This window comes from Fistularia commersonii, chromosome 11, assembly GCF_037954325.1.
Source record: "Fistularia commersonii isolate RoL2024-O1a breed Wild chromosome 11, RoL_Fcom_v1.0, whole genome shotgun sequence".
Classification (NCBI taxonomy): domain Eukaryota; kingdom Metazoa; phylum Chordata; class Actinopteri; order Syngnathiformes; family Fistulariidae; genus Fistularia; species Fistularia commersonii.
The window spans coordinates 19,458,903-19,471,862 of record NC_141294.1 but is presented as its reverse complement, the minus strand read 5'-3'; the positions used below and the strand labels follow the sequence as shown (position 1 = coordinate 19,471,862).

The window sequence follows — 12,960 nt, the reverse complement described above, 5'->3', positions numbered from 1 at the left end:
TTGGATAATCAGGCCGGAAGTCCATTAATCTTGACCACCATGATGGAAATGTCACCCGGGAATGTTGAGGGAAAAGTCCCTTTCAAATTAAATAAAATGTCTAATGGGCAAACAGATAGAAAAGGGGGGAGAAAAAATGTGAAAATATAAAGCAGATTTTTTGATTAAGGTTATAGTTAGGTTAAAGTTTTATATTGGTTTCGTCTTGATCATTTTGTCCAATCTTACCAAATGGGAGGAAACGGTAATATAATAAAAAAATCATCAAATATACATGTAAATAAAAATTCATATTTATTTTATATAATTTCATAAAAAATTGTATAAAAAAATTATAATATATATATATATATATATAATTTTTCTTATGTTAATAAAATGACTGTTTTTGGACAGAAAAAGTTTGGGGAACTTATAAAAAAACATGTATATACATACTGTATATACACACATACACATGCACATAGACACCTTAACACTGCATATCTCCCCACTGTGGGACTAGCAAAGGATTATCATATCTCATCTTATCCTATCTTATTTTAGTTTTTTAATGTATTTCGTTCATTCTGTTTTTCGCCAAAAAAGACGATTTTACAGTCAAGAACTGAATTCACTCGTCCATCCATTTATGTAATGCATCCATAATAGCACAAAATCAATATTGTAAGGCAGGCAACAATTACATCGTTTTATTTACATAAAAAAAATTATAAACCAACAAGAAATATAATAAATGCAGATTTTAAAACGAACATTTATATTTACAGGTAACTTTGACAAGTGCATTGTTATGATATAAAAAAAAAGGACAAACAGATGTAATTGTGTTGAATAACTTCTTCTTCTGTCGGCTTTTCCCTGACGGGAAAAGCCGATTTATTTGGCCGATTTATTTTAAATAAAAATAGATACAAGCCGATTTGAATAAAAGATTTAAATAAAAGCCGATTTATTTTAATTTGTATCCCTGATACAAATTAAATTGTGTTGAATAACTAACCGGGCTATAAACATTCAGACATTATTTGAAAAAATGTGAAAACATTTATATACTGGAATTACATATATCATATATTTACATTGCATCATTTTATTCATTATGTATGTGTGTATCGATTTATTCTCTCCCTCTCTTTCTGATACCAAGCGCTCCTCGTTGGATGGTGTCCGGTCCGCAAATCCTGGCGCCTCATTGGGCCGAGCCCGTGCCGCCCGCGCTGACGCTCAGCCAATCAGGAACCCCGAGGTCGCTGCTTGCAAACACGGAAATGCCTCCGTCACCAGCAGCAGCTAGCAGATCCCGTTGTTTACGACCGTTACATAGTCGTAGTTTTAAAGTGGAAACTAACTAAACAGGGGCCATTTAAATATTTTACCGCCGTTTTATGGATTTGCTGCATCTGCTGTCATGGGCCTGCATCGTGTTTACAGTCGGCATGTTCTCGACTGGATTGTAAGTTGACTCTGAACGCCTCTTACCTGACTGAGGAAGACTGCAGTTTCACATGGCTAGTAGTAGAACCACAAGTTTTGTTGACTTTATGGTCGAAGTATTCCTTTGTTTATTTTTTTCCTTTTCCTTTTCATAGATAAAGTGAAAAAAGTCCAGATCCACTGCTGATATCCATCAGGACCTGGTCGGGGGGGGGGGGGGTTAGAATTGCATGACCATTTCTATTATATAGAACAAAAATTGCACAAATCTTGAACTGTATTTTAAACACAAACACAAATACACACATAAGTATCCTTTACATCCAGCGCACCTCAGTGAGGAGGGGAGAAAATAAAAGAATGATTCTCATAATATTGGCAAACATTTTGCACCTCATCCATTTCCATAAATCAGCTCCAAAGAAGGTTGTTGTTGTAGATAAATGTTTAAAAATGTGCTGATATCATTAGATTTGTTTATTCTGTCATGATTAACATAACCAGAATGTCCCATTGATTGTCCTCTGATTTCGGTGTGTGTGTGTGTGTGTGTGTGTGTGTGTGTGCGCGCGCGGGCGTTTTCAGGACCGACCTGAAGAAGATGCAAGTGTCCAAGAGCACTGACAACATCCAGTTCCTCCCTTTCCTCACCACATGTCTTAAGTGAGTGTACTGCTTTTGTGTTGGCTACTCCACCAACGCCAACGTTTTTTACACCCGTCCTGTGTCCGTAGTAACCTGGGATGGCTATACTACGGGATCCTGAAGCGGGACCAGACGATTGTCCTGGTCAACGTGATCGGGGCCCTGCTTCAGACACTCTACATCCTCATGTTCCTCCACTACTCTCATCACAAGGTCAGTGTGGACACCTTACTAATGGAGAGCTGATCAATATAAAGATCAGGTATCCTATTTTCAATGCACAAAAAAATATATATACATTTTGCTACCATTTTGCAACCTGCGTCCAAATGCAAGTAACTGGTTTCAAACCAAAGTCTTGACTGACAATATGAGAGAAAGTAGCCATGATTTTGAGAGATAATACCAACATATTGATTTCATATAAATAAACGAAAAGCAAAGCAAAATGAACATTGAATTAGACCTAAGTCTTTGATATTCGTTTGAATCGTGCTGTAAACCAGCTAAAGATGAGCGAGAACCCTTCCCGGCAGCAATCTAAAATTGCCAAAAAAAATTAAAAAACATTTCCGAGTAGTGTGTCATCAAAAATGAATAAACAGAAAAGGAAGACAATTATGCAAGTAGTTGTTGAAGTTATAAATTTGACGATTGAAATAAAAATATTTGACTGTTTGCCTATTAGCGTGATTCTCTGCTGCATGGTGCCACCCTGTTGGCAGGTGTGATTTCATGCATCTCACACACACACATCCTCCCTTTCCCCCGTGTTGCACAGCGACAGGTGGTGTTACAAACAACGGCGGCGGTGGTGGTGCTGACTTGTGGCTTCCTGTACTTCACTGCCATCCTGCCGCCGGGAGATGCTCAGCTTAACCAGCTGGGCCTCACCTGCAGCGTCATCACCGTCAGCATGTACCTGTCCCCGCTCGCCGACCTGGTAACTCGTCTTACCACTCAGACTTCTCAATGTGTGTGTGTTTGTGCGATACTGTAGTATAGATAGCATTTACACACACACACTATGATGGCGGCATAGCTATCCACACTAACCAGGCCATTGGGAGCAACTGGGGCTTTGGCGCCTTGGTCAAGGAAACTCATGGGCATACCAACAGGAGGAAGGCCGGGGTCGAACTGCCAAACGTACAGTCAGAGGGGCGCCAGCTGCACCAGCTGAGCCACATCTCAGCTGAGCCACCAGCTGAGCCACATCTCAGACGACCAAGACCGTGAGGGAGCAAAATTAAGGAGAGGGGAACCTGCTTTGGGGAGACTTGGGTTTTAATGGTTTGGGTGTAATGGGCCGGTGTTTCTGTAGCGGAAAAGATGTGATGATCAAACTAGATGTGATCACTAAAGTCGCAACAGTGACTCAATATCTTGCAGGTTTCAGAAGAAATTTCTTCCCTCTTTCTGGATTTATTTTTTGGTGCACTTATGAAAAAATTATTTTGGAAAATCTTAAAATCACGTAGTTTAATTGATGAATTATCAGTATTTTTTTTTTTTTTTTTTCATGAATTCATTGAATTCATTCATTCAAGGTTTGGTGATTTTTCTTTGTGAAAAACGATTTTCACTTTTCCTTCCTTCCTTCCTTTTTTATTTATTATTATTTATCTATTTCGCATTTTTGCAAACAATGCTATGAAAGCTACACCTGGCGCAATAGTTAATAACAATCCTCACTGAAAAAAAGCAATATCTAGATGGAAGTGATTCTCCATGACACTTTCTGACACGTACACACACACACACACACACACACACACACACACACACACACTCACACTCAAACACTGTGGCTCCTCCTGCCTGCAAGCTGAAGTGCTCTTGGGCAAGTTGCTTCCGATGGCCCAGTTAAGACCTTGAGTGGCAGCTCTGCCCTCATCGTTTTGTGTGTGTGTTGTATAATGTGTGACTATTTACCATTTTCCATTTATGTTTTTATATATGTATATATATATATATATATAATTTTTTTTTTTTTTTTTTTTTTTTTACCTCTGATGATCAAAAAAAAAATCCATGAGAAATCGTTGAGAAAACAAGATTCAATCACAAAAGCAGTATGAAAATCAGGCAAAGTGAACTATCTGGAATAAAAAAACAATGACAAGAAATATCTGGAAAAGTTGGCTCTTAATGAAAACCAAAAAATTATTTATTTATAACAATTATTCGTTTATAAATAAAAAAAGAAATAAGGAGCATTCCAAACATTCCAGAGATTTGCAGAGCTCAGCATATTGACCTTCACTGATAAGGTGGTCATGACTGAATGAATTAACAGGAAATAACTCGAGAAGTAAAACACACCAAAAATCAGACAGAACATCCCCCAGAACTGATTAGAGGGGAGAGGAGGGGGTGGAGTCAGACATAGTGTCAACATGGCCACCTCGCAGGCCCTGGGGTCACTGCAATGTCCCAAAATCTGTGAGCAGATCACCATGGCAATGGGGCTGTCGCGCTTCCTTTAGCTTCTGCTGTCCTTTTCTTCATCATCCCCCAGTGGCTGGATCATCCCCCTCATCCTCCTGGGTGAATCCCTCGGTTTCCTCCTCCTTCTGCTGCTGCACGTGTCTCTTCAAACCTCTATCCTGTTTGTCTCCTTCCATCCATCCATCCATCCGTCCATCCGCCGCTCGGCTCCATCCCCCTCACCTTCCTGTGTTTCTTTGCCTGCCCAACGCTTCCTGTTTTTACCGCTGGCCTGGTGTCTCACGGCGCCTCCCGGAGATGCTCTGTTTGTCTGATTACTGTCATCACAATAGAGAAGCTGCCAAAGGGCTAGACCTGGGCGAGAGTTTGGAGGGGGGGGGGTCAGAAATCAGATGTGGAAGAGAATGGCACCTCAAAATAAACGCAGACATCTCCTGAAAATGGGAGCATTAAAGAAGAGAATATCTTAAATTCAGCAGAAATATTTCAGAATGAAAAAAGGGACCTTAATTTGCAGAGGAAAAAAAACGTCTGAGAATTCACAGGAAATTATTAATTAATGACTCATTTCAGTAGATTGCCTTAAAATAGAATTAAAAATCACAAAATAAAATAAGAGGTTCAGAAAATGTGATCAATGACAGAGAATTGAAACGGCGAAAGGAAAGGAAGAAGCGCTCTCGGGACACTGACTGATCAGAATTGTTAATTTTTACAAGCTCTGCCCCCAAAACTCTACCACTACACTCAATTACTGCTTCACTTTGTATCATAGTTAACAAACTTGGCTGACGTCCCTGTCGGTTCAGAAGGGAAAAGGCAGACATCTTTAAAAAAACAAAATAAAGCGAGGTCAAAGGTCACAGCAGTCAGAATGGAAAGAACCAAAACTAGGGGGCTTAAAAAATAATAATAATAATAATAAAGCAACCAATGGCTTGCTCTTTGTCATCCCCCTTCAGGTGGGAATCGTGCAGAGTGGAAACATCCAGTGTCTGTCTTTCCCGCTGACCGTGGCCACCTTCTTTACCTCCACCTCCTGGGTTCTTTACGGCTTGCAGCTGAAGGACAACTACATCGTGGTACGACTGCTCTGTTGCAAAGAAATTAAACCCCCGAGGAAACCCATCTCATCGCAGGTGTGCGTGTTTTTCTGTCCCAGGTTCCAAACACGCCGGGAATCCTCACCAGCCTCCTGCGGTTCCTCCTGTTCTGGCAGTTCTCACCTGTCGGCCCGTCCCATTCCCATAAGCTCGTCCAGATCTGAGGACGTTCTGCGGAGAACCGAGGATGAGAGAAAAAGGGAAGGCAGCAACTTTAGGGGGCCGCCACTCAACCTGTCGTTTGCCTTTTTTTATTTCCTTTTTTATTCTTTTTGTTTTTTATTCTCTTATTTTATCCTATTCTTATATTCGTTTTTTTTTTAACCTGTGTGTCTTAACCGTCTGACAAAGTGCCTTCCATTAGATCAGTGTAGGACACCGTTTTAACCCTTCAATGTCATGCCCGACCTCAAAAGACCCCCAAAAAGACGGAACAAAGTTATATGAGGTAATAAGTAATTAGTAACCTGTAAAATTAAGAAAATAATCTGGGAGTATCAAATGCAAAAAAAGAGAAGAGGAATTCTGTCATAACAATTATACTTAATCATATTATAATATATGATAAATTATATATTATTATATTATGATAAATTATAATGTAATAATAATAATAGTAAATTATTGCTATTATTATTGTACTTTGTTTATCTCCAAGGACTTTCTTAAGCTTTTCGCCATTTCAACCAGGTTGTGACATTTCAGTTTATGTGTATTTATATTTCTATTTAATAGATAAATACAACAACAAACATGGCAGCAGGGTAACAGATCATGCCTCCACCTCTGGGGAACAAGGTCCATGACAATGGAGATCGGGGTGCGGGCTCTCTGTGTGCAATATTTGCCTCTCACAATCCAAAACATGCAGGAGGTTCATTGGAGACACTAAATTGCTCTGGCATGTCAATGAAAGGGTGAATAGTTGTATGTCTATCTGGTGTCCGAACGAGAGTGAATGGGTGAATATCTCTGTATATCGTGCGGATGACAGAGTGAACGGTATGGCGATATGGCGTGTGAATGAGAGGGTAAATAGTCTTATGTCTCATGCAAACGAAAGGGTGAATGGTTGTATGTCTATAATGTATGAGTGAGAGTGAATGGTTGTATTTCTATATTTCATGTGAATGAGAGGGTGAATAGTTGTATGTCACTTATGTGAATAAAGGATGAATGGTTGTACGTCACGTTATATGTCATGTTATATGTCATGAAAGAGGGGGAAAAGGTTGAATGTCTCTTACGTGTATGAACAAGTGAGTGAATACTTTTATGTGTCTGTCATGGAAATGAAAGGGTGAATGATTGTATGTCCCTATTAAGTCATGCGAATGAAAGGGAGATTAGTTGTATATCTATATGACCTGTGAATGAGAGGGTGAATGGTTGTCTAATGTATTAATTGGGTGAATGCCTGTAGGTAGATGTCATGTTAATTAAAAGATGAACAGTTGTTTGTCTCTGACATGTGAATGAGAGGGTGAATAGTTGTTTGTCTCTAATGTTTGGGAATGGGAGGGAGAATAGTTGTAGCTCTATAATGGTGTGTGAATGAGTGTGACTGGGTGTGTGTCTCCTGTTGTGAATAATGGATTGAATGGTACGTCTATATGATGTTGGAGAGGGTGAATGATTGATGTCGCTGTCATGTGAATAAAAGGGTGAATGGTTGTCTATAATGTATGAATGAGTGTGAATGGTTGTTGTCAGTATATTTCATGTGAACGAGAGGGTGAATAGTTTTATGTCTAAATGGTGTATGAATGAGGGTGAATTGTTTTATTTCTGTTTTGTGAATGATAGAGTGAAGGGTTTGTCTGTATGACATGTGAATGACAGGGTGAATGGCTGAATGTCTATAAATTCGTATAAATGAAAGGGTGAATGGCTGTATGTCTGTCGTGTGAATGAGAGGATGAATAGTTGCATGTCTATATGGTGTATGAATGAGAGTGAATGGTTGTATTACTCTATATGTCATATGAATGAGTTGTTGTATGTCTCTACCAGTGGCCTTGGGATCCCCTTGCGGCCTGTCCAGATCAAACCCCTTGTCTCGCCCAGTGGCAGGTGGGATGGGCTCCAGCAACCCTGCAGGATAAGCGTTTTAGATGACTAATGAATGAGTAATTGATAAACATCAGCATGTGTTGAAGCTTTATTCAGGGTATGATGTAGAAAAAAAATGCAACCATAAAATGGACATAAAGGGGTTAAAACTAGTTGGCTTTTTTTTTTTTTTTTATTTGTTATTTTTTTCCTCTCAACTCTCTCAGCCCATTTCTCAATCGTGTGTTCTCAATCCGTGACTCGGACCCAAAGACTCTGGCTGCTATTAGAGTATCTTTCTCAGTGGAGACTCTTGCCAACGGTACTAGAGCGTTTTTTACATATTTTTTAAAATCCCCTGCTCTGTATCTCTGTGCCTTCACCCCCCCTGCTCTGTTGTTGTCACTCAGTTATTACAATGTAGTAACTGATATTTACGCGTTATGGGGTCCACAAACATTTCAAGTCGAATGTTTTCAATGAGAATTTTTATTTTATTTTAATCATTTCTCAATGGTTTACGTCCTGGAGTATTTTTTTATGTGCTCTTGTAAACAGGATTGAAAATAAAAGGGCAATGAAATCAATGCAGTTGTTTTTTCATTTATTTTATGCTCAGCTGAAACAAGGGGGCCTCACTCAAGATTTGTGTCGCTCGTAAGAATTTTTTGTTTTTGTTTTTTTCAGTCACAGTGATGAGATTATGCACAGATCTGCGGAGATAAGTATGTGTTCCTGTGTCTGTATATGTGTCGCTGCACTGCTTATGCGAGAGGAGACAAAAGCCCGTTTGATGGTGAGGCTTGTTTGTAGGAGTCTGTTGATATAGAGGGCAGTGGTGGGAAAGGCCATGCAAGAGATTCTCATCCCTCTGCCGTGTGTGTATGTGTGCTGTATGCGTCTCTTCCTGGCCCCTGACAGAACACACAGACTCAACAGCGTATTGTGTGCTGGACTGGAGTGTTTTGCTGGGAGGAGATAAGAGTGGAGGACTGGAGGTGGCAGATAAATGAGCCGCTGAACGAGAGAACGGGAAAAAGGGCAAAATGACAGGTTTAAGCGAGGAGGCGATGTCAAGGACCACAAGGAAAGAAAGGGATGGGGGGTGGAGGGGCTGGACGGGAGGGAAACACACTCAATCACTGCTTCACTTTGTGCCATAATCAATTTCCCAAGCAAGAATGCAATTGAAAAAAAGTCACAATTTCACATAAAGAACATCTGTGAATTATCGCTTTGGTTTTCATTTCAGTTAGGTTTTGCATTAATTTTCCAAACAAAACTCCATTCAAAAAAGTGTCAATTTGTCACATTGAAGCTTATCAGAGGATCGCTTGGTGAAAAGGTCATTCGGTGACTGTTGGTTTAGGTAAAGTCAAGGACAGCGCAGTAAACCAGTTGTTCCAGGTTTGTTTAGGCTGAAAGGAATTTGGTCTGCTCACATTTTATAGATTTTCTGGTGACACCTGATTGATTTTCTTTTGCTAAAAAAGGCGACCTCTGCCCCATTTTTTTCTTTCAGATTTTTTTAACTATAATCATACCAAAAGCCCCCCCAAAAATTGGGAATTTTGTCAGCCAGATAGCTTGAAGGCAACCTTTAAATTCTTAGTTTTAATTAATTTAAGGAATGTGAAATTTTGGTCACAAATCCCTTCGGAGGGCAAAGACAGCAGAGCAACTGGAAACTGAGGGCACGTTAACTCTTGTTTTCTCAGTCACCATGTGACTTGAAGCAGGAAGTAAACACAGGTGTGTGTGATTAGTCTCTAAAGAGCACCTTCATTGGTTTCCACTCGAAGCACCTGTGTTTACTTCCTGATGAAAAAAAAAATGGCCGCCACTGTTGTTGACCTTCCCGAACAGATCTGCACATCCGGGCTGCCGGAACAGCCCCCCGCACCAAAACAAACATGGTGGCGGAGTCTCAAAGTCAGTGTGTATGCTGCGTATTTGAGCATCTTTAGCCGTTAGCTTAGCATGACGGGCATGTGTACTTGTGAGGTGCTCCTTAAACATAGTACAGGGAACATAATGGTTTATTTTGTGATTAAAAAAAAAAAAAAGTTTATCAAATTCTGCTGGCCTATAAAGTGAGCCTTAGCGTGAAATAACATTATAAAATAATAATAATTAGCAAGAGTTATTTTTTAATTTTTTTATTCTTTAATGGCAAGCAGTTGCTTGAAAGTCAAATTAAAATTAGCCAAACAATGTATAAAAAAATCAATCAACAGTGGGAACATAATTTTTTTTATGATTTAATAAAAATGTTTATTATGTTCTTTTGGGTCATAAGATGAGCCTTAGAATAGCTAGCAAATATGTATTTTTTTAATGGCAAGTAGTTGCTTGAAAGTCGAATTAAAATTCCTTTAAAATTAGCCAAAAACAAGTTTAAAAATCATGAAAAATTAAATGGTTTGGCCCCCCAAGAAATAAATTAAATTACAAATAAATTACCAAAAAGTAGACAAGAAGTTGGCTTCAGCTGAAATTACCCAGAAGTAAAATGAAATAGTGGGAGGGTCTGAGTCTCTGCAATCTTGTGTTTTATTCACACGCACATGCTGATACATGTGCGTGCATGTGTGTGTGCAAACAGGGAAGGCCCTGTGTTGCTGACTCGCCCTTATATTGTGAAAAGCTAACGTGCTACAGCAGATAAGTAAAAAGCTCATCTCCTGTATCGTGACGGTCCAAAGCCGAGTACTCACCTGGACCCAGTGTTTAGTGGTGTGTGTGTGTGTGTGTGTGTGTGTGTGTGTGCGCACATGCGCGCGCACAAGTGGGGGAGGGTTAATCAGCTAAACAATGAGTTGGACACACAAACAGGATCCCTCTGTTTCCTGGAGTAAGATCCGCCTCCTTGAACACATGCGTGCTGATTTCTGCTCTTTAACACACTCTGCAAATCCCAGGACATATTGTGTGTGTGTGTGTGTGTGTGTGTGTGTGTGTTGCCGCCTACTACCAACACTACTACAAACCCCCCTTGAAAAGCCATGTGTGCATCTATTTTTGTCATTACAGGCAAATTCTTTGAGTAGGTTTTTTTTTTTTGTGTTTTGTTTTTTCTGTATAATTACACAGCACAGCATCCCTGCTAATGCGCACTCTGCAGGCCCGGCGTGCACACAAAGTATGCACATGCAGGCGCATGCACACAGGGGGGAGGTGGCCGTCACTAAAGCGCACCTGTCCCAGCTGCTGTTTTGAAGAGGACAAGAGGGAGTGGAGGAATGCGCTTCCCTCAGCCTTCCTGTCGGCCCTTCACCCGCTGGTCCAGCGCCATCCCAGAATAATCTGCACTACATCAGCATTTATTCTTTCAGTTAGTTTTTTCTTCTTTTAAAGGTTACTTTTTTGCTTTAATTTGCCTTTTTTAGCAATATTTTTGTAAAAGGGACCAATTTCCAATAGATCACCAATAAATATACAAATCAGTGAAATCAAATTTCATAGAAACAAATAATACCATTTTGCATGTTAGTACATTTTTAAAAATTATGTAAACAACAGCACAGATTGATGATAATAATAATAATAATGATAATTGCTGATTAAGATTTAAGGTCAATAACCTTAAGATTCATTTTATCATATATACTGTGTATATATATATATATTATACATTCGGGAGAACAAGTATTTGATATACTGCTGATTTTTCAGCTTTACCCACTTTCAAAGCATGTACTGTAGAGGTCTGGCTCCAGATCCTTCAGGTTTCGGGGCATACACTGCGCAATATGGACTTCCAGCTCTCGCCAAAGATTTTCTATTGGGTTCAGGTCTGGACACTTGCTAGGCCACTCCAGGACCTTGAGATGCTCCTTACGGAGCCACTCCTTAGCACCCTGGCTGTGTGTTTGGAGTCATTGTCATGCCAGAAGACCCGGCCACGACCCATCTTCAAGGCTCTGACTGAGGCAAGGAGGTAGTTGGCCAAGATCTTGCAATACAGGCCCCATCCATCCTCCCTTCAATACGGTGCAGTCGTCCTGTCCCCTTTCCAGAAAAGCATCCCCAAAGAATGATGTTTCCACCTCCATGCTTGACGCTTGGGATGTTGTTCTTAGGGTCGTACTCATCCCTCTTCTTCATCCAAACAAGGGGGAGTGAAGTTTAGACCAAAAAGCTCTATTTTTGTTTCATCAGACCACATGACTTTCTTACATTCCTCTTCTGGATCATCCAGATGGTCATTGGCAAACTTGAGACAGGCCTGGACATGTGCTGGCTGAGCAAGGGGATCTTGCGTGCGATTGACTGTCATCTTGAACTTTTTCCATTTTCTGATCAGTCTGCCAACAATTGTAGCCTTCTCTCCAAGCTGCTTGCCTGTTGTCATGTAGCCCATCCCAGCCTTGTACAGGTCTACAATTGCATCCCTGATGTCCCTCCAAACCTCTGGTCTTGACCATTGTGGAGAGGTTGGAGTTTGTTTGATTGAGCGTGTGGACAGGTGTCTTTTCTACAGGCACCGAGTTCAAACTAGTGCAGTTAATCCAGCTAATGATTGGAAAACAGGAGGGCTTCATGAAGAAGAACTAATAAGTCTGTGAGAGCCGCAATTCTTATTGGTTGGTTGGTGATCATTTACTTATGTCATGCAATAAAAAGCAAATTAAATATTTAAAAATTATACAATGTGATTTTTTTGGGGATTTTTTTTTTTTTAGATTCTGTCACTCACAGTTGAAGAGTACCTATGATAAAAAATATAGACCTCTACATGCTTTGTAGGCGGGAAAAGCTGAAAAATCAGCAGTGGATCAAATACTCGTTCTCCCCGCTGTACATATGTATATATTTACAGTATATTACTAACGCCTGACATAGGAAATGATTATATGTGTGTATTAATATGCAGACGTGATTGTTAATAAACATGTATAAGACAATATTACTCGGAAGAAACAATAAAAAATTCTTTAAAATATTAAAAACATGACTTCCTGTCTGCATGGACATAAATATAATACATCTCTTTGAAAATTCCTGTATTTTATTTTTTGTTTGTAGCAACTGGAGCTCAGTCCATTCCGACTGCATTCCACCTCTGGGTGTCATGTAATGTATCCGATTACATCTCAGGAGTAATTTGTTTACAAACAAACTAACAAAAAAAGAGGTTGAGTTCTCATGATTGACGGGACGCACACATCTTTAATAATTTTTATTGGGTTATGGTTTGGCTTAGCGTGAGCCACTGATGCCAACAGCGACGCCAACGTTGCCGCCACCACTTGTATTTATGGTCAGAAAG

The 12,960-nt window shown here is 39.9% G+C and overlaps 1 protein-coding gene across 2 annotated transcripts; it reads left to right on the top strand.

Moving 5' to 3' along the window:
- Positions 1-1,270: 1,270 nt before the first annotated feature.
- slc50a1 (solute carrier family 50 member 1) lies at positions 1,271-8,275 on the top strand. 2 transcript variants are annotated; one of them, XM_086155752.1, is made up of 6 exons: positions 1,271-1,456; positions 2,023-2,100; positions 2,172-2,295; positions 2,864-3,025; positions 5,496-5,612; positions 5,696-8,275. In XM_086155752.1, the coding sequence occupies exons 1-6, from the start codon at positions 1,389-1,391 to the stop codon at positions 5,798-5,800; spliced, it is 654 nt and encodes a 217-aa protein (XP_086011878.1). In that variant the 5' UTR covers positions 1,271-1,388; the 3' UTR covers positions 5,801-8,275. The 2 variants fall into 2 exon arrangements, with proteins under 2 accessions (XP_086011878.1, XP_086011877.1); XM_086155751.1 differs by having other exon boundaries at positions 5,496-5,615.
- The last annotated feature ends 4,685 nt before the right edge of the window (positions 8,276-12,960 follow it).